Source organism: Miscanthus floridulus, chromosome 9, assembly GCF_019320115.1.
Source record: "Miscanthus floridulus cultivar M001 chromosome 9, ASM1932011v1, whole genome shotgun sequence".
NCBI classification, from domain to species: Eukaryota; Viridiplantae; Streptophyta; class Magnoliopsida; order Poales; family Poaceae; genus Miscanthus; species Miscanthus floridulus.
In genome coordinates this window covers 77,494,745-77,520,003 of record NC_089588.1, presented here as the reverse complement: position 1 = coordinate 77,520,003, position 25,259 = coordinate 77,494,745, and the positions used below count along the sequence as shown (strand labels likewise).

The 25,259-nt window shown below is 45.5% G+C and overlaps 1 protein-coding gene across 1 annotated transcript; it reads right to left on the bottom strand.

The window, feature by feature from the left end:
• Positions 1-6,635: 6,635 nt before the first annotated feature.
• Positions 6,636-9,907, bottom strand: LOC136482198 (probable galacturonosyltransferase 4). Its single transcript, XM_066479433.1, has 7 exons — positions 9,631-9,907; positions 9,450-9,502; positions 9,274-9,318; positions 8,540-8,775; positions 8,075-8,432; positions 7,203-7,721; positions 6,636-7,080 (listed from the first exon to the last, which is right to left on the bottom strand). Exons 1-7 carry the CDS (start codon positions 9,770-9,772, stop codon positions 6,805-6,807), a joined length of 1,629 nt encoding a protein of 542 aa, XP_066335530.1. The 5' UTR covers positions 9,773-9,907; the 3' UTR covers positions 6,636-6,804.
• Between the last annotated feature and the right edge of the window lie 15,352 nt (positions 9,908-25,259).

Here is a 25,259-nt window from a genome sequence, read left to right as displayed (position 1 = left end):
CTGACGGGAGAGTCTCGTTCTACTGCTTCGACACCACACCTGCAGGAGCTTCTCGTGCTACTGCTTCAACACCGCACCTGCAGGAGTCTTCCGGCGCGACCTCCTCGGAGCTTCCCGTGCCACTGTGCAGGAGTCTCCCGGCGTGACCTCCTCTGCAACATGGTGGACACGAGGAGGACTGGTGGCCGCACCAACACCAACGACGGAGAAGATGGTGGCTCACTGTCCGCGGGTACCGGCAGTCTCACCCTAGGGTATAAATCTAATCCCACTGTGCGTTATTGTTCATATGCTATTCTGTTAGCATTTTTAGCGTACTTGGTTGCTGCACTGTTAAATACTATCTGCAGTAGTGGTGGTGTTATAGTATGGTTAGTGGTACTGTTACTATTGTTTAAGTCGTATTTATGGATTAATATAAGTCGTAAATTGACCAAATGTTCAACAATCCAAAAACTTGATAGGTCATTTTCGGCTGCTAGTTTTGCTGCGTCACTAAAACCACCACCATTGAAAGATGATGGATCCAACTATAAAGTGTGGCGTGTCCGCTCCAAGCTGTGGTTCACTAGTATGCATTGTGAGCACGTGATCAAGGAAAAGCGCATTGAACCTCCTTTCTCTCACGAGGAGGAGATTAAGTTCAATGAGGCAGATAACTTGTTCAAGGGGGGTCTCATCAGCATATTAGCTGAAAGCATGGTGCAAGTGTACATGGATATGGACACTGGCAAGGACATGTGGGATGCACTTGAGGCCAAGTTCGGTGTTACCGATGCTAGCACTGAGTTGTACATCATGGAGAAGTTCTATGACTACAAGATGGTCGATGACCGATCTGTAGTAGAGCAGGCTCATGAGATACAGATGCTGGCAAAGGAACTCCAGAACAATGAGTGTGAGTTGCCTGACAAGTTTGTGGCCGGCGGTATCATCGCTAAGCTGCCACCTACTTGGTCGAGCTTTGCCACTACTCTAAAGCACAGGAGGCAAGTGTTCAGTGTGACTGATCTCATTGCTACTCTTGGTGTGGAGGAGAATGCTAGGGCAAAGGACACTCATGGCAAGAAAGCGCATGAGGAAAGTTCTAGCGCCAATCTGGTGCAAAAGAAGAACTTTCATGCCGCACAGAGGAAGAAGAAAAACAAGCCTGCAGTCAAGCCTAAAGCTACAACTTTTAAGAAGAAGGGCAAGGAAAAAGAAAAGGGCCTTTGCTTTGTCTGTGGTGCATCTGACCATTGGGCAAAAGAGTGCCCTGACCGCAAGGACAAGCAGAAGAAGTCCGCAAACATGGTTGTTAGCGAATCTGGAGGATCTAGGTACGGTAATCATCTACCTACAGTTTTTTCAGTTTGTCTCTCGCCTGAGTGGTGGGTTGACATAGGTGCTAACATTTATGTTTGTTCTGATGTTTCTTTGTTTTCTTCTTATCAGGAACAAAGAGGTTGCTCCTTGCTGATGGGAAACAGTACGCATGCTGCTGTACTTGGTGTTGGTACGATCAATCTAAAGTTTACTTCGGGAAAGATCGTGCAGCTAAAGAATGTGCAGCATGTCCCCTCCATCAAGAAGAATCTCGTTAGTGGATCTCTATTATGTAGAGATGGCTTTAGACTTGTATTTGAGTCCAATAAATGTGTTGTATCCAAGTATGGAACCTTTGTTGGAAAAGGCTATGAAAGCGGAGGCTTGTTCCGCTTCTCTTTGATGGATTCTTGTGATAAAATTGTGAACCATGTGAGAAATGATGATGAGTCTAATGTTTGGCATTCCCGACTCTGTCACATCAATGTTGGTTGTATGACGCGCTTAGCTAGTTTAAAATTAATCCCTAAAATCGATCTGGTCAAAGGGTCTAAGTGCCATGCTTGTGTTCAAGCGAAGCAACCTCGCAAGCCTCACAAGGCTATGAAAGAGGCGAGAAATTTGGCACCACTAGATCTCATTCATTCTGATCTATGCGAGATGAATGGTGTGTTGACCAAAGGAGGAAAGAAATATTTCATGACTCTTATTGATGATAGCACTAGATTTTGCTATGTGTACTTGCTAAAAAACAAAGGATGAAGCAATGCATTATTTTAAAATCTATAAAGCTGAAGTAGAGAACCAATTGGAAAGAAAAATCAAACGGTTGAGGTCTGATCGTGGGGGAGAATACTTTTCACATGAGTTTGATTCGTTCTGCGAGGAACATGGAATTATTCATGAGAGGACGCCTCCATACTCCCCCCAATCCAATGGGATTGCCGAATGAAAGAATCGCACTCTAACTGATTTGGTTAACGCTATGTTAGACACTGCGGGACTTTCCAACGAATGGTGGGGTGAGGCTATATTGACGGCATGTCATGTCCTGAATAGAGTTCCTACAAAGAATAAAGAAGTAACACCATTCGAGGAATGGGAAAAGAAAATGTTGACTCTCTCATACCTACGCACTTGGGGATGCTTGGCCAAGGTGAATGTGCCAATCGTCAAAAAGCGCAAACTTGGACCAAAAACTGTAGATTGTGTGTTCCTCGGTTACACTTTACACAGCATCGGCTATAGATTCCTAGTTGTAAGCTCTGGAGTACCTGACATGCGTGTTGGTGCAGTGATTGAGTCCAGAGAAGCTACATTCTTTGAGAATGAATTTCCTATGAGAGGAAATGAACCTAGCACATCTAGTCAAAAACCTGTTGATTCCCCCGTGGCGCCAACAGAACATCTTGAACAAACATGTGTTGAGAATCCTGAGGAGGATAATAGTGGAGCTACTCGAAAGAGTAAGAGACAGAGGACTGTAAAGTCTTTTGGTGATGATTTCACTATATACCTCATGGATGACACTCCAAGCACCATTGCTGAGGCATTTTCCTCTCCCGATGCTGACTACTAGAAGGAAGTAGTGCGAAGTGAGATGGATTCAATTATGACCAATGGAACTTGGGAGATTGTTGATCGTCCTTACGGGTGCAAGCCTGTAGGATGTAAATGGGTGTTCAAGAAAAAGCTTAGGCCTAATGGTACGATTGAAAAGTACAAGGCAAGGCTTGTGGCTAAGGATTATACCCAGAAAGAAGGCGAGGACTTCTTTGATACTTATTCACCAGTGGCCCGATTGACCACAATCCGAGTACTGCTTGCCCTGGTTGCGTCTCATGGTCTTTTCGTTCATCAGATGGATGTTAAGACGACTTTCCTAAATGGGGAGCTAGATGAGGAGATCTACCTGGATCAGCCTGATGGCTTCGTAGTAGAAGGTCAAGAAGGAAAGGTGTGTAAATTATTGAAGTCTTTGTATGGCCTAAAACAAGCACCTAAGCAATGGCATGAAAAGTTTGATAAAACTATGACATCTGCTGGCTTTGTTGCGAATGAAGCCGACAAATGTGTGTACTACCGCTATGGTGGGGGAGAAGGAGTAATCCTGTGCTTGTATGTGGATGACATACTAATCTTTGGGACAAGCCTCAATGTGATTGAGGAAGTCAAGGACTTTCTGTCAAAGAGCTTTGACATGAAGGATTTGGGAGTGGCTGATGTGATACTAAACATCAAACTACTAAGGGGAGAAAATGGTGGGGTAACACTTGTACAAACTCACTATGTGGAAAAGATACTGAGTCGCTTTGGTTATAGTGGCTGCAAGCCCGTGTCCACTCCCTATGATCCAAGCATGATCCTAAGAAAGAACCGAAGAATAATGAGGGATCAGTTGAGATACTCCCAAATCATCGGCTCGCTAATGTACTTGGCTAGTGCAACAAGGCCTGACATCTCATTTGCTGTGAGCAAATTAAGCCGGTTTGTTTCAAATCCGGGAGATGATCACTGGCGTGCTCTTGAAAGAATATTGCGCTATCTAAAGGGAACGTCGAGCTTTGGCATTCACTATACTGGGTACCCGAAGGTACTCGAGGGCTATTGTGATGCAAATTGGATATCTGATGCTGATGAGTTAAAAGCCACAAGTGGATATACATTCACACTTGGGGGTGGCGCTGTTTCCTGGAAGTCTTGCAAGCAGACCATCTTAACAAGGTCAATAATGGAAGCAGAACTTGCAGCACTTGATACCGCTACTGTTGAGGCTGAATGGCTCCGTGAGCTCCTTATGGATTTGCCGGTGGTTGAAAAACCTGTGCCCGTAATTTCTATGAACTGTGATAACCAAACAGTAATTATCAAGATAAACAGTTCAAAGGACAACATGAAGACCACTAGGCATGTAAAGCGGCGGTTAAAATCTGTTAGAAAATTAAGAAACTCCGGAGTAATAGCATTGGACTATATCCATACGTCTAAAAATCTGGCAGATCAATTTACTAAGGGACTATCGTGTAATGTGATAGATAGTGCATCGAGCGAGATGGGACTGAGACCCACATGAAGTTCTATCGTGGTGGCAACCTATCCTATGTGATCGGAGATCTCGTGAATTAGGATGGTGAAACAAGCTATGGGTAGACTGAGGGAAGAGACCCTTTTTAATAAATGTCAATCTCTTGAGTAATGCACTTCTCTTCCTATCTGTATGGCAGGTTGGTAAATACCTCAATGTGATCCGAGTGGCTTAATGAGAAGCAAAGATGTCGGCCTACAGGGCATCTTAAAGGAACACACCTATGTGAGTTCGATTGCTAGTCGCAATCTATGAGATTTGGGTGATCTCTAGATACTCATGAATAGGCCAGGAGTATGACTTATATGCTCCAACCAGAGGGGATGCTATAGGCAGCCTAGTATCAGTAAAGGAATCGAGTGAGCCTCACTTTGCATAAAACTGTCAATTCAAGGCATAGTCCATTGGTCAGTTGTAAATGAGTGTAAACTCCTTTTCTAGATGGATGTTCAACTTAACAGTCTCCATCGAAACACTGGTATATCAAACAAGCTCAGAACTGAAGACATTAACTGTGGACTTCTGAAGTTTGGTGGGGATTGTTAGATTAATTTGGGCCAGGCCCATTATTTATTCTAATTAATCAAATAAACTTCAAAGGCCCACAATTATTGTTAAGTGGAAAAGTGATTAGTACCATATGGGAAATTCACTAAAAAGGTTATCAACTTAAATAGTGAGTCTTAGGACTCTCACATAGACAAGTTGAGAGGGAGAACCGGGAGGCCACACGCGCGCGCCGCCGCCGCCGAGCCGAGCCGCGCCGCCCGCCCGCCTGTTCGTTTGCATCTCCGACCGGAGTTCCCTGCGCACACAGGGAGCTTCGGTAGCAGGCCTCCGGAACTTCCCCCGTCAAGCGTACCTGCACGGGTAGGCGGGGAATCAAGTTTTTGGGGAGCGCCGGCTTCCTGGTGCGACTGTTGCCCCGTCTGCAGTTTCAGGCTTCTGCTTCCTGACGGGAGAGTCTCGTTCTACTGCTCCGACACCGCACCTGCAGGAGCTTCCCGTGCTACTGCTTCGACACCGCACCTGCAGGAGTCTCCCGGCGCGACCTCCTCGGAGCTTCCTGTGCCACTGTGCAGGAGTCTCCCGGCGTGACCTCCTCTGGAACATGGTGGACACGAGGAGGACCGGTGGCCGCACCAACACCAACAGTCCCACCCTAGGGTATAAATCTAATCCCACTGTGCGCTATTGTTCATATGCTATTCTGTTAGCATTTTTAGCGTAATTGGTTGCTGCACTGTTAAATACTATCTGCAGTAGTGGTGGTGTTATAGTATGGTTAGTAGTACTGTTACTATTGTTTAAGTCGTATTTATGGATTAATATAAGTCGTAAATTAACCAAATGCTCAACAGAACTAAACGAGGCCCAAAACGGTTTCTGTTCTTCTCAAACTGGGAACTTCTGCGCAACTCACAGCGACGTACGAATACGCCAAAGTTTGTACTCTTTCAGAATTTCAAACAATGCGTCCCTGATGATTGATCGACTAAATAAGGCCGTGCTGTGTGGTGGCACATCTCGATCGGATAACCTGAACGAACTGCGTGCTTGAAGTTCTTTTGTGGAAGTTTGAATTCTTAGATTGTTATAGCATGTACGATACAGAGCAAGAGATGTACAAGAAACAGACTGTGCCCGTTTCAGCCGTCCATTCCAAAAGGAGTTTACTATATCCTGTACAATTTTTGACCAGTTCTCTGAACCCTGTATAATTAATTCTTACCATGGCCATATCAATATTCAAATATACATGAATTATAGAAGATGTAACTGTAGCTACACATCGTATTTTCAGACTTTTCACTCTGTTGAGATGTCCACAGTGGAGACCCATAGTTTACATTACAAATATCTGATAAAAAGGAAAATAAAACAAGCTATGGCAATGCCAGTGCTACGGCATATACTTTTCTAAATGACAATAGTAATCTCTTCTTTATAAGAGAATACAATATTATTTGCGAAAATATACATCTTGATGCAAACTGAGCCCCGTGGAATCTGCACTCTTCTTCCCCATGTACGAGGCAACACTAATTATTCTTTCAGAAGAGTGGTAGACGACGTGCCTATATGGTAACTTTCACTGTGCTTAAAAAAAAACTTGGGCAAATAATCTGCTATTGATAATGGTAGCTAGTGGTTTGACTTTTGTCGAAACTTCAGTATCACTAGTGAAACTGTAGCTCTTCTATTCGATTTTGTTTTTGTACTGATTGTGACTACTAGCAAAAAAAAAAAAAAAAAAAAAAAAAAAAAACTGCATAGCCCTAAGTACATAATAGGGCATCTAGCAACAGAACTTTTTTTAAAAAAAAGAGAGATCAACTAGGTCTCCTAATAAGTTCTACACCAAAGCTGTGTATCCATGTTCTACCCTGCGAATCACCTCACCCCCATCGCCTCTATCCGTGAATGTTGCACTGCTGCAAATGTGGCTTATCATAGTTAAGGTACCTGTTCCAGTAATCTCTGTACTTCGGGATAGAAATCTCTAGCCAGGGTTTGAGTTTCCCACTGTAGTGGATGACAGAGGCACTCTCAAGTTCATCTCTTCCTCTGCTGAAGTCATGGCCAAGCCCTAGAACATGCCATCGGCGGTCCAGAGGCAGTGTTCTGTTGTAGAAGATGATCTGACCCAGTGGCAAGCTTCCTGCCTTCCATAACTTCTGAATTTTGCCCTGAAAAATAAATTGGAAGCCAAAGCGAACAGGGTGTCATAAACAACAAGTAAACGTAGAAATACTTCACATAAAAGCAGTGCTCCCTCAAAATTAATTAATAAGATATCATTAACACACACCAGTTGAAACCATTTATGATAAGTTGTAGTCAAATCCTGTTTGCGCCATTCATTCAGGTCAAATATGTTCATCCCAAATGCAAATGCACAAGCCTTTGGGTCAAGTTTGTTGAAGATGTTTGGATTAGAAAAGTCCACAAGGCTATCCAATCGATGGAAACCTTCACTTGAAGTGCACGTCTCAACAGCACCAATTACTTTACCCTTCATATCTAGATACCATAATCCAGTTAAGTCATTCTGGACTACCACATCATGGTCCAAGAGTACAACCTTGCTCAAAGAGGGAAACACTTCTGGCAAATAAAAACGCAAGTGGTTAAGTGCAGAAGTGTATCTTGGATCTCGAACACCCTTCAGCTTGAATCTGGAACTGAAATTACCAGGCAACCATTTCAAATCATCTAGGCTTTTGATTTGGATTGATGCTGGAGTTGGTGGGTTTGTCAGAAACCACATCATCATTGCAGGATAGTTCAATGCATCAGTTACAATATGTAATATTATCCTTCCAGGATCCTGTAAAATAAAATAGACTGAATCAAAAGAATATTCCAGGATGGATGGAATGAAAATATCAACAAGTCATACTGAAGAAGTCATAGTGCAGTCCTTCCTTCCATGCTCCTTGCATGTAAATTCTCATCATATAACATAAATAATAAGGTAATCAAAGATAAGTATCCATCCAATGAGTCCCTCAAAATTATAGAAAATGAAAGGCAGGGTAAGTACAGACATGCAGAAAGCATACAGCAGCAGTTGCACATTGAAGTTCCACTATTGTTTTAATTATATAGTGCATTGAGTAAGCAAGCAGCTCACAGAAAAAGAAAGCCAAGTAATATTGCTTCACGAATCTAAGACCATACCGTTGATGCAGCAATTGTAGAGTTGACAACCACAGCACTTGCAAGCACATTGTCTGAGAATATTGCATAATGATAATAACCATCCAACTGCATGCTGTCTCTTTTAGGGAATTCGCGTTTAATGGGATCTAACGAAAAGTATTCTGCGGTAAGTTGCATTGCTAGGCAGTGATGGCCTTTGGGTAATGTCCTCACAGCAACCTGCTCGAGGAATGAAGATTCACTTTGGTGTGCTCTGACCAATTCTTCACTGTTATGCATCATTGCACGTAGCTTTGATGTCATCTGAGAGCAACGTGGGTAGGTCCTCTGAGCCTTGGAAAGGGTCATCTCCATCGCCTTCATTTTTTGCAACGCACTGCATGGTGTTTTTCTTTTTTATGTCAGTAACAGAATCGTTTCTTCCATGAAGCATTTGCATGGTTTAACAGAACTACTTTAATGATCATTGTAACCAAAACTTACCTCCCAGGTACATGGGCACCTCCACTTGAGTGGCTTATTGCCCTTTCGATCTCTTTTAGCCTCAATTTCAGTTCTTGAACTAAATGTACACTACCTTGGGGAGAAGCAAAATGCAAGTATGCCTTCACCATGATTAGCTGATCTTGCATCATCCATATCTTTTCTTTAGTGTCCGGGGGAGATTTAGATATCCTTTCATCTTCTTCCGCCGCAGTTTCATCAGTTTTCCCGTCTATCTGCAGAAAGACTCATTGACATTAGTATCTTTAACCGCATTCAGTTGAAACAGGGATTGTACACCTGCTCAGAAACATATTGAAAAGGACAAGTCGTTTTGCAGAGGAAATTGACCAAAACCTCGCAATATTCATTGTGGACTGGAAAAGGTTCAGCCACATATTATACAGTATAAGCAAGAAAAAAAACAGGGGAGAAAATCCTAGTTGAATTACTGTTCCCTGACAGATAATTAGTGGTTCCCCTGTCTACTGTAGTCCAATTTCATATTCAGGCTACAGAATTCAGCAATTTGGCACCACAAACGCTACTTTTTATTAGTACAATTCAGCAGTGGCACTTCTCTACCACACTAACACCCAGGTCCCAGGAACAACTACTTCCAAGGATGAAATGGAAAAAGTTGTTCCCAGATTTTTTTTTTCAAAAAACTATATACAATAGTACACTGCTCATAGATAATCCCAACAAACAACATCACAGTTGCCACGAATTACCTCTTCGCTGACGACACTCAGCCTTCTGGCCTCTCGAATCCGCCCCTGCAAAAAAAACACACCAAATTCACATTCAAGACAAGCGAAGCGAAACAGGATGGAATCGACAGAACTGAAGAAGGAAAGGACCAGAATCAGGTCAGGATCGTCGTCTGGGGCAACAGTCCCACTATCACCTGGTGCACCGACAGGCGGGCCCCACCGCCCCCACCAGCGCCGCGCTCCCCACCTGCACGCAAAGCAGGTTCCCATCGGTATCAGCAAGGCAAATTAAGCACACGCCAAGGGCACCACTGAACCCGGCGCTCCCAACCAAATTAGCGCGACGGGAGGAGCGAGGCAGGTCGCTGGACTCACCGCCGGGGCCGGCGGAGCGGGCGCGGCCGTCGGGGAGCGGGAGGTGGAGGAGCGCGAAGACGAGGCCGCAGGCGGTCGCGATCAGCAGCACCCGCAGCACAGCGGCCGCGGCGGACTCCCTCCCGCCGCCGGCCGCCCACATCGCGCGCGCCGCCAGTACGTTGCCAGCCGCCCACCACGCCACGCGGCTCTCCAATCTCGGGCACAGCGCCGCCCACGCCGCCGGAACCGCTCTCGAATTCGGCCGCCCGCCTACGGCTACTGGGAACTGCGTGAAACTGTGAGAAAGCGTAGCAGGCGGGGGGGGTCATGGGGGCGGTGGTACGTGTCACTGACGGGTGGGGACGGAGAAGGAGTGGGCCCGGTGTCAGCGAGGCATAGTGGTGGTGGGGTCTGGGGATACGTGGGCTCCGACCCGGGTGCGCGAGACGTTTGTCTTTCGTGGGTAGGGGCGGTTGTCAGGACACGCTTACGGAAATCCAACTTTTTTTTTTCTTTATTATAGTTTCCTTCCTTTTGCAGTCCTGTTCCGTAATCGTATTTGACTTATAAATCATAGTGGTCAGCTAACGAATAGTATTTTTCTCTCACATCAAATCGGTCAACAGTACTTTCAGTCATAGCTTATAAGTCAAACAAGCCCAAATAAATAGTGTGATTATCTCGGAAGTGTTAAGATGTGTTTCCTTGTGTATGAGCAATCACGATTATCCCTTCCTCTTCTGCACTGCGGGTGGGGTCCACTGGCTTCCTACAGTCAGTTTTCAAATTATGAAAATAGTATTCGAAAGAGTGGGGAATGTTTTTTGTTTCGAATTTTCCAAATTGCAAACACGTCTTGTACCACGGGTCCACGCCTCAAGTCCTCAACATAGGCTGTCTCATTGTCCAGCAGAGCTAATACTAAAAGAATAGTTCGTGCAAGTTGGCCGATCCTAGTTTTTAGTAAAGTTAGGATAGTGCTTATAAGTCAAACAAGCCAAAATAAATAGTGCGATTATCTCGGAAGTGTTAAGATGTGTTTCCTTGTGTATGAGCAATCACGATTATCCCTTCCTCTTCTGCACTGCGGGTGGGGTCCACTGGCTTCCTACAGTCAGTTTTCAAATTATGAAAATAGTATTCGAAAGAGTGGGGAATGTTTTTTGTTTCGAATTTTCCAAATTGCAAACACGTCTTGTACCACGGATCCACGCCTCAAGTCCTGCTGTCTCATTGTCCAGCAGAGCTAATACTAAAAGAATAGTTCGTGCAAGTTGGCCGATCCTAGTTTTTAGTAAAGCTAGCTCGAGTTGTGTGCAAGTTGTGATCGAGTATTTTAGATGAAATATACAGAGATTTAAACTACATTGTTTTACCCCATAAAGTTTGATTTTTTTGTAGAAAATATAAAAGCTATAGCTCGGTTAAACATAACCTTCAAGGCAAATTAGCTTAAGATTTCTCGAGAACATAATTTTGAAATGGATTTTTTTGTGTGTGTGTGTGTGTGATTGAACTTTTGGATCTTTGAGCTGCATGGCTAGCGTTTGAGAGCCCCTTCCTTCTTCGTGACTCCAGGACCACATGGAGTGTATGTAACGTAGTGCCATGCACGAAAACATGATCGATACAGGTGCACTCAACTGAGTGTCGCCTCGATCCAACAAGCCATGTGCGTTTCTATAGTTCTACTCACCGGTGGGCTCGGTAGTCAACACGTACTCAACTATAGGATGGTCACGTGCATGCTAACTTCGCTTGGATTCAGTGGGCTCATGGCTCGTCTCTTGTCCTTTGCTTGCATCACATCCGGGGTCAGCTAAAGTACGTATATTCTGTGCCTTCAACTTCAACCGGTTGATTAAGTACACATCTTGCGGCTGTTTGCTGGGTCGTAAATGATCGTAAATTTTCAATTAAAATAATATTTTTCTCTCACACCAAACTGGCCAGCAGTACTAATCAACAATTGTATACGATCGTTTCAGCCCAGCCGAACACTTATGGATATAGACAGTGGATTATCCTGCGTTTCTTCTAACACAAAGTACAGTGCTCAGTGATGCTGCTTTCGCTTTGGTTCGTACCTGACCTGACCAAAGTCACGTGTGTCCAGCGAGGTGTCCTGAGTCCTAAAAACCGGGTCCAAAATAAGGACATGGGCCTCGTTTAGATTACAAGTTTTTTCACTCTCTCTTCATCACATTAAATCTTTGGACATATGTATGGAGTATTAAATGTAAATAAAAAAATAACTAATTACATTGTAAATTACGAGACGAATTTTTTGAGCCTAGTTAGGCCATGATTGGACAATAATTGTCAAATACAAACGAAAGTGCTACAGTGCCAAATACTGATTCCTAATCCCAATCTAAACAAGGCCATGGTCGGTTGATGCCAAACATTCCACAAAATTTTGCTAAAACAGGTCAGGTGTATAGTGTACTCTTTCCGATGCATCAAAAAATATATATAAGTATACGATTCATGCCAGCCAAATTAGTTCAAGTTTGACCTACTTTATAGTAAATAGTATTAGTATTTATGTCTTTAAATAAATTTATCATGAAAATATATTCTATAATTAATTTAACAGTATTTATTTTGTACCCTAAATGTTACTCCTATGTTCTAAATTATAAAACGTTTTGGCTTTCTATGAATCTAAAAATGTCAAAACGTTTTATAATTTGTGATGAAGGAAGTATAACTTTTATATACATAATTTTGGTCAAAGTTTAAATCATTTGACTTCTTAAAGTATGAGAATTGCATTTTTTTTTTGAAGGAGGGAGTAATAACTTAGGCTTAGAGTGGAACTAAATTATGAATTGAGGCAAATATGAGTTTAGACAGAAATAATACTAACAAAAAACTCTCATAATTCGTTTTTAAAGAAGAAAAAGATAACTCTTGCTATGGCTCTATCAAACAGGGTCTTACATTGTGGAAAGCTGATAATGGAAACGCTCATAGGTATTTGACAATCCGATTCGTTGGCTTCTTGTAGGTTTCAAGAGCTCTATTATATTATAACCCTCTCAACTTTATTTTTGCTTGGTTGTCATTTTATTATGGCACGTTTACATTTATAACAAATCAAAAATCCATGATTAATTATTGATATAAAAAGTACATCAAACGCGAAAATAAAGTTAAAGTTTTGGGCCAGCTACGCCGTGCTTCATTGTTTTTTTTTTCTACCTGTAAACTTACTCTGCCTGTACCTAGTCGGCTGGTATTAAAGCCGGCTGAAACTGCTTTGTTGTGAGAGAAAAATAATATAGATTTTAGCTGATAAGTCAGCTGATAAGTTCAAGCGAACAGACCTCATGGTTGTTAAAATATACTTTTACGTCCTTTTAAGATCTGTACTAAGAAGCCTGAGTCTACGCGGTTTTAGTAAATAGTGTACGTGTTTATGTTTTTTATATTTAATGAATCTTATATGATTGTGATTTTGACAAGCTTACTCTATAGTCTCTATTGGCACGGATCGATAGCCCACGGCCAGTATTACTATGTTTCTCCGAAATGCTTTGGGTAGGACGACCATTTCGTCTGGACGCTTTTACGTTGGTGGGTCTTGACGTAGCTTTTACGTTGGTGGGTCTTGACGTCCGTCTGAACGGCCCAACACTGTCATCTGCACAGACACATCTATCTGCTTGAAAAAAAATCTCCACTCGCACTTTCCTCTTGGATCATCGCTACACCCGCATCCATTCTTGAACCCACACTTGAATCGTCGTCGCAGCGTTATCCACAGCGACCGCGCTGTCGCAACGCGGCGACGTGCTACACCACGCTAGAGTGCCTGTAAGAAAAATGGACCCTTGGCTCATTTACTTTGGATTTTCGTGTTTGATGACCAACACAACCAAATTGAACTAATGAACTTGCAAGTGATTGTTTTGTAGTTCAATAGGATGCAAGACGTGACTTGGACGAAGGCGACGTGATGATCCGATGATCAACACCATAAGCAAGACCTTAGGAGCACAAGAGAAGACTCAAGATATCAAGCAAAGTCCAAGCATGAAGATAGGAACTAAGCCATACGCAAGATCGCGAAGAAACGAGCTCACAGAAGTGACCGGACGCTGGAAGAAAGTGAATGGACGCTCCGATCAAGAGGCTCGGCAACAGGCGCGACCGGACGCTGGACCGGACGCTGGTGGCAGATCGACCGGACGCATGACAGCAGAGTCCGGTCGAGTACAGAGAGGTTCCAGAGCGATGAAACTGCGACCGGACATGTCCGGTGGCAGGTGACCGGACGCTGGCAGCGTCCGATCAGTTGATCGTGGCTCCAACGATCGGGACGACTGGACGCGTCCGATCAGGACAACTTCAGCGTCCGGTCAGTAGCAGAAAAGTAGAATTTCGTCCCCAACGGCTACTTTCTCAGTGGGGCTTATAAATACAACCCCAACCGGCCATTTGAGAGTATGGAGCTGAGGAAACATACCAAGGGTGTTGAGACACCATTTTAGTGATCTCCACTTGCATAGTGCTCAATGATTCATTAGGTGATTAGCGTAGGCGCTTTGCGAAGTGCTTAGGTTGATTAGACCACCGCTTATGCGCTTGCTCTAGGTTTAGGCCTAGTGTTTAGTGAGGTTTGCATACCTCTTACCACTCGGTGCTTGTGAGCACCATTATTGTACATCGGAGGGGCTTGTAATCTTGCGAGATCACACCAACCGCGTTTGTGGTATGCCGCCACCGTGTACCGGAGGGAACAAGGCCCGTGGCGTTTCGGCCGGAAGCTTGATAGTGAAGACGGCGGGGAGCATCCGAGAGAGGCTTGCCGGAAGGCACGTTGGAGACCCACTTGCGTGTGGGGAAGGCCCGAGGCTATCCACGGAGTTACCTGACCGGGAGCTTGGCCCTTGCGAGGGATTCCTTACGAGGGGCTCCAACGAGGACTAGGGGGAAGCTTGCGTGCTTCTCGACACCTCGGTAAAAATACCGGAGTTGTCGACGGGAGTTTGCATATTTCTACCTTGCTCTTTAGCTTCCGCACTTACATTGATTGTATTACTTCTTTTGTGGTAGAGATAGCAACACACTAGCAAAACTGTAGTTGCACATTTAGATAGCTTATCTTTTGTATAGGTTTTGCTAAGGGTAGAAAAAGAGGCCATAATTTAGAAGTAGAATTTTAAGTTGCCTAATTCACCCCTCCCCCCTCTTAGGTGTCACGGTCCCCTTCAATTGGTATCAGAGCCGGTTGGCTCAATTTGGACCTTTGGCTTAACCGCCGTTGAGCCGACGCCATTTAGAGTGGTTAGGATGGATACCTCTAGGCCTCCGTACTTTGACGGCACTAACTTCCCTTATTATAAGGCTAGAATGGCTTGCCACCTTGAGGTGGTTGATTTAGGTGCATAGAGAGTCACTCGTGACGGGATGAAACCCATCAAGAATCCCGAAAACCTCACAAAGAGTGATGAAAAAGAAATGCATTTCAATGCTAGAGCTAAGAATTGCTTGTTTAAATCATTTAGCATGAATGTGTTTAGCCAAGTATTCACTTTAAATACGGCACATGAAATTTGGTTAAAACTCCAAGAGCTCCATGATGGCACAAATAATGTCCGTGAGCAAAAACATTGTCTAGCTAAATAAAATTATGATTCCTTTAAAATGAATGATGATGAGCTTGTTCGTGATATGTATTCACGTTTGAATCTAATTATCAATGAGCTCCATTCAATAGGATTAATAAAGCTAGATGATACGGACATTGTGAGGAAGATCATCTCCGTGCTACCACAAAAGAAATATACAAGCATCATCACCATCCTTCACAATATGGAGGACTTGAGCACCATGACCCCGGGCATAGTCATCGGCAAGTTAGTGGCATTTGAAATGTCACGTAAGATGGGTCAAGAAGAAGCTTCTTCATCAAGCAAAGGCAAAGCTCTCGCATGTAGCGAGAAAAAGAAGATGAAGGGCAAGCAAGTTGAAACAAGCTCAAGCTCAAGCTCCTCAAGTGAAGATGAAGAAGAAGATGAGGATGATGATGATGATGATGAAGATTCAAGTGATGATCAATCTTCTCCCTCCACCTCCGACCTTGATGAAGAATCAATCAAATTAATCAACAAGGTGGAGAAGACGATCCAAGGCTCAATGTCAAGGGTGTGCCCATCCAAATTCAAGATCTTATTTTCATAAATCAAAGAAATGAGCAAAGAAAGAGAGGATGCTATGGATGCGACGAGTTGGGGCACTTTGTGAAAGTTTGTCCAAACAAGCCCACACCTAAGACAAAGAAGAAGGCATGCAAGAACTAAGCCCTCACCTCAATAAGATCATGGGATGATTCTTCAAGTGAAGAAGAGCACCATCACAAAAGGCGAGGCCACAAGCACTCATCATCAAGCTCTTCTCATGTGTGCCTTATGGCACGAGGTAATGAAAGCTCATCCTCTAGTGAGAGTGATAGTGATGATGATATGCCTTCTTATGATGAAATTGTGCAATAAAATCTTAATTATGCAAAAGTTTGCACTAGTCAACAAAAGAAGCTCGAAAAATTAAAAGAAAAGCTAGTTAGTTCACAAGAAACATACAAAACTTTGCTTGAACAATATAAGAACTTTGCTAAAATCAATGTTGAACTATCTACTAAAATTGAGCAACTTAAGGCTAGTGTAACAACAAATGCATGCACAATTAATGATGAGCAACTTGTAAATAAAAATAAAAAATTAAAAGAAAAGTTAGCTAGCTCACAAGATGCTTATAAAAGTTTGCTTGCTAAGATGAAAACCATGTGCAAACATTATGATGAGCTAACTAATAAAGTTGCTAACCTTGAAGCCGTCAGTTCAACCCCCGCCAAGGCATCTAAAAAAAGTTCTAACTTTAACATGTCTAAAAAGGATGCCTCTATTTCTTGTAATGATTTATGTTTAGACTCATCCTTGTGCAACTAAGTTTGTGTTGAGAAAATTATTGTAGATACATGCACACAAGAGGTTGCAAAGGAGAATAAGCAACTCAAGCAAGAAGTAGCTCGCCTCACCAAGGACTTGACTCAAGTGAAAGGCAAGGCGAAGCAAGCCCAACTTCATCAAGATAACACCATCAAGGGAGTGAAAAAGCTTGATGAATGACAAACCGTGATTTGCTACGTATGCCATAAGGAAGGTCACAAGTCCTATGAGTGCAAGGTGAAGAATGGGGGAGGAGCAAAGAAGAAAGAGAAAAACAAAAAGCAAACAAGCAAGCTCTCCAACACCTACACCAACAAGATGGACAAGAAGGCCTCCACACCTTATCTCTTGAAGAAGAAGAAAAATGACAAGGTGGTGGCCATCAAGGTGAACAAGCAAGCCAATAATGGGGTCAAACGCTTTTGGGTGCCAAAGGAAATTATTTCCAACATGAAGAGCGCCAAGAAGGTTTGGATCCTGAAAGAGAAGTGAGAAGTCCGATGGACGACGGGGAATTTGGAGACTTCGCAAAATATGGGTGCATTTCATGGGGTGCATCATGATGGATAAAATCATTGCCAAGTAGGTTAGTGAATACTATGGACCCAAATTCTCCTTCCCATGTTAGGTAACTAGATTCAATTTACTTCAATTGGTATTAGATTTAAATTTTCCTACAATTGGTATCTTTTAGCATCTAGTTACTCTTCATGCCTAGGTTTACATTTGAATTCTTATATCGTTTGTCATGCATACACTAGGTATATCATATGGTAGGCTTGCTCGGTTTCATTCTTAACCCTTGGAGCAAACCTACATGGTTTAAAATTAGAAGCACGACACATAGCTTGTCCTCTAATTGTTCATCTAATATGTGCCAAAGTCCAAATTATAGATAATTTCTCCCGAATATCATCTTCGAAAATAATTCTTACATTCATGAGATGTCATCTTTCAAGTGGTATTATTGATTTTAAAATCAATGTGCATGTTTCCAACAAGTATTCCATACTTGTGTGCACAAATTTAGGGGGAGGTTACTCTACAAGTTGGATGCTTTGAGACTAATACCTTTTCAAGCTTATCATGTGTGTAGTAGTCTCATTGCAAGGAAAATAGAGTCCTCGGAGTTAAGCATTATACTTTAAAGATCCACCACCGGTTGTGTGGGGGGTATGACCCGGATACCCACGGTGGGCCACATGGGCTACGCTTCTAGGGGCAGTCCAGCCCATGAGAAGGAGCCTTGCGGGGCACGATTCTGCTCGGCGCCTCCCGCAAGGTATGGGGAGGATATCCGGAAGATGTTACATGATCTGATAGGATATGTACGATCCCGTGTTTCTTGTAATCTATTATTACTTTCCGGTTATCTCTCAGATCTAACCGACTTGTAACCTTGCCCCCCAGACTATATAAGGCGGGCAGGGACCCCCTACAAAATCATGACAAATCATACGATAGCTAATACAAACCAACAGACCACAGGAGTTAGGTATTACGTCATACTGATGGCCTGAACCTGTATAACTCGTGTGTCTCTGTTGCCTTCTTGTTCTTGATTACACGCTCCTCTGCCGATCAATCTACCATCGCGGGATACCCCTCAGTGGACTGCCGACGATATTCTGTCGACAGTTGGTGCGCTAGGTAGGGGTGTGCGTGCTGTTTCCTTGTCGAACAAGATGGCTTTTTCCGCAGGCTCTTCGTTCCTCCCGCAGCCCAGCCAGATCTTAATAGTCGAATCCATCACGTGGGTCATCAACGCCGATGGAGTTAGAGAGCTTCTCGAGTCGGAGCAGATCCGTTCTGCGCCGACCACCCTCGCACCTATGACCACAGATCCAATCTCAGAACCACTTCCGGGGTCGACTTCATCAGCCACTCGCCGCTCGCTTCCTTGCTATCGGAGGAGGCACGTCAACAATGACGATTTGATTGAGTCTATCGATCGGGTCGGCCTGAAACTCGTCGATTGCCTCTCCATTGCTGAGTCGGCTCTGGACACCCTTGTTTAGCACCGACCACCTTCTGATCCTGATCTGTTAGTGTTTAGTGCTCGACAAACCTCAGGGCTCGCCGCCCTACCCTTCGGGCTCGTCAGCACCGCCGCTACGTATCAGGACGCCCTAATGGGCAAATTCGCCGACTGGCTCGCCGACCAGCTTCCACCAACCATCAACATGTTGCACGCCAGTTGGGGTCTCGGAACATCCCTCCAAACTATCCTTGAGGATAATCCGGACTCCGAGTCTCAAGGCTCCACGGAGCCCCTCGCCGAGACCTTCACCAAGCAACCTCCTCTCCTGCCTTTCCGGGGTGGCGCAATCTTCAACGTCGGTATCGACAGCCCCCCTCAGAACGGCAAAACAGATGAGGAACGCGCCGCCCGTGAAAACAGGAACGCCAACCACACGCAACGCCGTGATAACGAATGCGCCATTACGATGGCCGAGGCCGCTCATGATAACCAGTTCGATTCACAAGGAAGGCCCCTCCATCGCAACCTCAACGAAGAATTCCTCTGCATTGACGGCCACGACGTTTTCAAAACTCCGAGCGCCAATCTGGTCGTGGCCACCAATGAACTTGCACACCTCCTGCAGACGCCCAAGCTCGCCAAGGTCACCGCCATGCTTAAAGCAGCACACTATCAAGTTAATGAGATCTGAGAAGTTTAGAGACCTTCATGCTCCACAAGCGTGATTCATCGATCAGCCGATCCTAGATCTAATCGTCGCCCCAGTTAAAGCCGTTTCGCTGACCCGTCACTACCTCCCCAGGGGGAGTTAGAGGCCACCACGCCGAGCATCATCGCCAGCATGACCAAGAGGTCGAACAGGACACCCGAGTGCACCTCAGTAACCTTCGGGACGCACGACGGCGTATCGATCAACGATGTTTTGGGCGCCATGAAGATGAAGTACGACATCGCTAGGAGTACGAGCAAGAGTACGGTAACCCAGACTCAGCTCTAGAGCCGATCGTCGCCGGCAATACTGCCGATATCGGCCCCGACAGCCCGGAAGGGCCCCCAGCGTTCACCAGGGCACTCTGAACGCTCTAGTGGCCCCATGGTTTCAAAATCACTAGAGTCGAGCCCTATGAAGGGAGGATGAACCCAACTCAGTGGCTACAGGCTTACGCCACCGCCGTTTGCGCCGCCGGAGGAGACACCAACGTCATGGCAAATTATCTCCACGTCATGCTCACGCTAGCCGCCATGAGCTGGTTCACAAGCCTTGCCCCGAACTCCATCGGATCTTGGGAAGATCTGAAGAGAGTCTTCACCGACAACTACATGGCCACATGCAGGCGATCGGGCACCAAGCACGATCTCAACCGCATCACCCAAAAGCCATCTGAACTACTCCGCAGCTACATCAGATGCTTCTCCGAGATGAGGAATTCTATTCCCAACATCACAGAAGCCGAAGTCATCACCGCCTTCGTCCGAGGACTTCATCATCGAGAACTCTGTTCTAAGTTCAATTGGAAGCCACCTACCGGCATCGGCGAGATGATCACAACTGCCAACCAGTACACTGACGCCGAGGAAGCGGAGGTGCGTTTTAATGAAGATACGAGCACTAATCGCCCGCCTCGCCGCCACGACGACCGCAACGACGACCGACAGCACAATGATCGCCGCCACGACGACCGCAACGACGACCGACAGCACAACGGTCGTCGCTACGATGACTGTAGTTTCCATCGGGATAGCGGACGAGATCGGCTAGATGGATTCAAACCTGGTCAAAATCACCGCCGCCAACTAGATCACTTTGTTGCCAACGTCAATGAGCCGCGCGCAAAACGTAACTACGATGAGCAGTACAAGAAGATCCTTGACGGACCATGCCCCCTGCACAAGAACGCCAAACACAAGATGAAGGACTGCCTTGGTTTGGCTAAGGAGTTCCAGGAGAAAAAGTACAACGACGACAATGGTGGGAACGGAGGATGCCGACCTCCTGGGGATAATAATAATGCCTTCCAGGACCACGACAAGGTGGTCGCCACCATCTTCAGGGGTTTTGCCTCCAACGAGAGCAGAAGGGAACGGAAGCTCGCCGCCCGACGAGTGCTCGCCGTCGTTTCAGAAGTAACTACCGCCAACCCCAGCTATCGCCCATGGTCCGAAGTCTCCATCACCTTCAGCAGGGCCGACCAGTGGGCGGACATACCCTACACAGGGCGTTTTCCCCTTGTCCTTGACGCGACTGTCCAGAAGGTGCTCTTCAGAAAAGTCCTCGTCGACGGTGGGAGCGCTTTGAATCTACTCTTCGCCGGGGCCCTAAGGGAGCTTGGCCTCGGGCCAACAGATCTCATGCCTTTAGACTCCTCCTTCTAGGGCGTGGTACCTGGCAGGGCATCCAGACCGCTTGGGGAGATTACCCTACCAGTACAGTCGGCACGGCAACCAACTACTGAGTGGAGCATATCAACTTCTACGTCGCCGACTTCGACACCGCCTATCATGCCATACTGGGGCAACCGGCTCTGGCCAAGTTCATGGCCATTCTGCACTACGCGTATTTGGTGTTAAAGATGCCTTCGCCCGCTGGGGTTCTATCTTTGCGGGCCAACCTCTCCGTCGCCTATGCCTGTGAGATAGAAAGTCTCGCCCTCGCCGAAGCCACCGACCTCTCCATCTAGATGGCTAGCGTGGTCGCCGAAGCCAAGATGCCGTCTGCTGATGACATGGAGATCCCAGAACCTCCTCGTGCCTCTGCCAAGTCCAAGGAAGTCAAGGAGATCAGCCTCGGCCTCGATGACCCTTCCAAGATGGTGAAAATTGGGGCTCACCTTGACCCCAAATAGGAAAGCGCACTCGTCTCCTTCCTACGTGCCAACACCGATGTGTTTGCTTGGAAACTTGCAGACATGTCGGGGGTACCACGGGAGAAGATCGAGCACTCCTTGAATGTCTCGCCGACCGCTAAACCGGTCAAGCAAAAACTTTGCCGATTCGCGCCGGACAAAAAGGAGGCTATTAGGGTAGAAATAAAATGACTCTTAGCTACCGGATTTATAAAAGAAGTGTATCATCCAGATTGATTAGCTAATCCTGTTCTTGTTAAGAAAAAGAATAAAGAATGGAGAATGTGTGTTGATTATACTGATCTTAACAAACACTGCCCTAAAGACCCCTTCGGCCTGCCTCGGATAGACGAGGTTGTAGACTCCACCGCTGGCTGCGAATTGCTCTCCTTTCTTGACTGTTACTCCGGCTACCATCAGATCTCCCTCAAGAAGGAAGACCAGGTCAAAACGTCTTTCATTATGCCTTTCGGTGCATACTGCTACACCACTATGTCCTTCGGACTAAAGAACGCTGGAGCGACCTACCAAAGGGCTATCTAGACGTGCCTCGACCAATAGATCGGCCGCAATGTCGAGGCCTACATCGATGACGTGGTTGTCAAGACTAAAACCGATGACAATCTTATCGCCGACGTTGAAGAAACTTTCTCAAACTTGAGCAAATACCGATGGAAGCTAAACCCTTCAAAGTGCATCTTTGGAGTTCCATCCGGTATCCTGCTAGGCTACATCGTCAGCGCTCGAGGCATTGAACCGAACCCTGATAAGGTCTTCGCCATCACCAACATGAAATGGCCGACGTGTGTTAAGGATATACAGAAGCTTACAGGCTGCATGGCTACGTTAAGCCGATTTATCTCGCGTCTCGGTGAAAAAGGGCTACCTTTCTTCAAGCTCCTCAAGGCCTCCGAGCTTTTTTCTTGGTCAGAGGAGGCAGACACAGCTTTCAAGCAGCTCAAGTTGTTTTTAACAAAACCTCCAATCATGACAGCGCCACGACCAGAGGAAACTCTGCTGGTTTACATCGCCGCCACTTCTCGAGTTGTCAGTACGACTATTGTCGTCGAACGCGAGGAAACTGGACATGCCTACAAGGTACAACGTCCGGTCTATTTCATCAGCGAGGTACTTAATGAGCCCAAAACTCGTTATCCTCAGGTGCAAAAGCTGTTATATGCAATTTTGATTACCTCACGCAAGCTTTGACATTACTTCGAATACTACAAGATCGCTGTGGTCACCGAGTTCCCTCTGGGGGATATTCTCCACAATAAAGAGGCTAATGGCTGTATCATCAAGTGGGCTGTTGAGCTCGGCACCTACTCCATTGACTTCAGAAGCAGACCGACCGTCAAGTCACAGGCGCTTGCTGATTTCATCGCTGAGTGGACTGAAATCCAAGAACCCATTGCCACCACTTACCCCGAGCACTGGGTGATGTACTTCGACGGTGCCCTTAATATCAATGGTGCTGGTGCGGGCATTCTATCACACCGACAAAGGATAAACTCCGATATGTTCTTCGCATACATTTTTCGGCCTCCAACAACACCGCAGAATACAAAGCGTGTCTCCATGGCCTCCGTATAACTGTCGAGCTCGGCGTCAAATGCCTCATGGTATACGGGGATTCCACGCTGGTTATCAATCAGCTCAATAAAGATTGGTCCTGTTCCAGTGAGAAAATGGACGCATACTGCGCCGAAATTAGGAAGCTTGAAGGGAAATTCTACGGCATCGAGTACCACCATGTGGTACGAGATCAAAACCAACCAGCCGACCAGCTATCAAAGATAGGATCTTCACGCGTCATGGTTCCACCGGGGGTTTACGTTCAAGACCTCTTGACACCATCCATTAAAGAAGATAAGGAAGTTGTAGAAGTACCCCCTGCCGAGCAGTTGGTACTCATGGTACCTTCGCCGGTCGCCAATTGGAGGGAATAGTTCATCAAATACCTCTCCAACGACGAAGTACCCGCCGACAAAATCGAAACCGAACGACTAATTCGCCAAAGTAAGCATTATGTGTTGGTAGACGGTAGCCTGATGAGAAAAAGTGCCAAGGAAGGGATACTACAGAAGTGCATCATCCAAGACGATGGTGTGAAGCTACTTTCCGAAATTCACTCTGGTTCCTGTGGCAATCATGCGGCTTTGAGAACACTGGTCGGCAAAGCTTTCTGAGCAGGATTTTACTGGCCCACGGCCATCTCCGATGCGGAAGATCTCGTTCAACGATGTGAGGGTTGTCAGTTTTTTGCCAAGCAAATACATGTAATGGCATAGGAACTACAGACCATTCCAGCTTCCTAGCCATTCTCATGCTGGGGACTGGATATGATCGGGCCTTTCAAACTAGCGCCAGGAGGTTTCCGGTATGTGTACGTCACCATTGATAAGTTCTCCAAGTGGATTGAGTACAAACCACTCGTCGCAGCTACTGCTAAGAAAGCAGTCGAGCTCTTTGAAGACATCGTACACAGATTTGGTCTCCCGAACAGCATCATCACCGACCTCGGGACAACTTTTACTAGCCATCATTTTTGGGACTTCTAGGAAGACCGGTGCATCTCTGTTAAATACGTTTACGTTGCTCATCCTAGAGCTAACGGCCAGGTCAAACAGGCTAATGGTATGATCCTCGACGCCCTCAAAAAAAGGCTCTATCAGAAAGAAGAAAAGCATCCGGGCAGATGGCTCAAAGAACTACCAGCTGTGGTCTGGGGACTGCGCACTCAAGCTAGTCGCAGTACCGGTGTATCTCCATATTTTATGGTCTACGGCTCAGAGGCCATACTCCCAGCGGATATTGCATTCCGAGCACCTAGAGTAGAAAATTATGATGAAGAGCAAGCCACAGCTGTTCGGACAGAAGACATTGATCGGGCTGAGGAAGAATGTCTGATTACTTGCGTTCGCACAGCCAAGTACCTCGAAGGTCTGCGGAGGTATTACAACCATAACGTCAAAGGTCGTTCATTCGCGATCGGCGACCTCGTCTTATGTCGGAAACAAAAAACCGAAGGGCTTCACAAGCTATCTTCACCCTGGGAGGGCCCTTACGTCGTAAAAGGTGTTACTCGACCAGGGTCTTATCGCTTATGTGACTTAGATGGACTCGATGTTCCCAACTCCGGGCACATAGAGCACCTTATATGTTTCTACCCCTGAAATAACACAGATATGTATTCTTTACTTTCATATTAATAAAGTTCTGGTCTCCATAATTTTCCTCCATTATAAGCTTCACTTACCGTTATCGGGCTATACGCCACTCCGTGACGACCTCCAATACGCTCGCCAAGTACGCCCAAAAATCGCCGAACACGATTACTCCAAAAATCGCCGAACACGATTACTCCAAAAATTGCCGAACACGATTACTCCAAAAATCGCCGAACACGATAACTCCAAAAAATCGCCGAACACGATTACTCCAAAAATCGCCGAACACGATAACTCCAAAAATCGCCGAACACGATAACTCCAAAAATCGCCGAACACGATTACTCCAAAAATCGCCGAACACGATTACTCCAAAAATCGACGAACACGATTTCTCCAAAAATCGCCTATTATGTTTTCTTCGAATCACATAAGTTTTTCCTCCTAAAAACGACAACGATTTTTGCACTCCAAATTTTGTAACATAGCTCGCCGAGCAACACACGTTTCTCTTTTCTGTTTTCTATGGGGAAGACCCAGTCTCCGATTACTTCTTACATGCGCTAAGGGGCTCCGCGCTCTGCGTTTCGGTTGGTCAGCTACGGCTCCTTGGTCATGCTTGTTAATCCTACACGTGTCAGGGTCTCTGCGCTCGACATTATGGACTATGGGCTAATCAAGGCCTAGATTTCAGGCA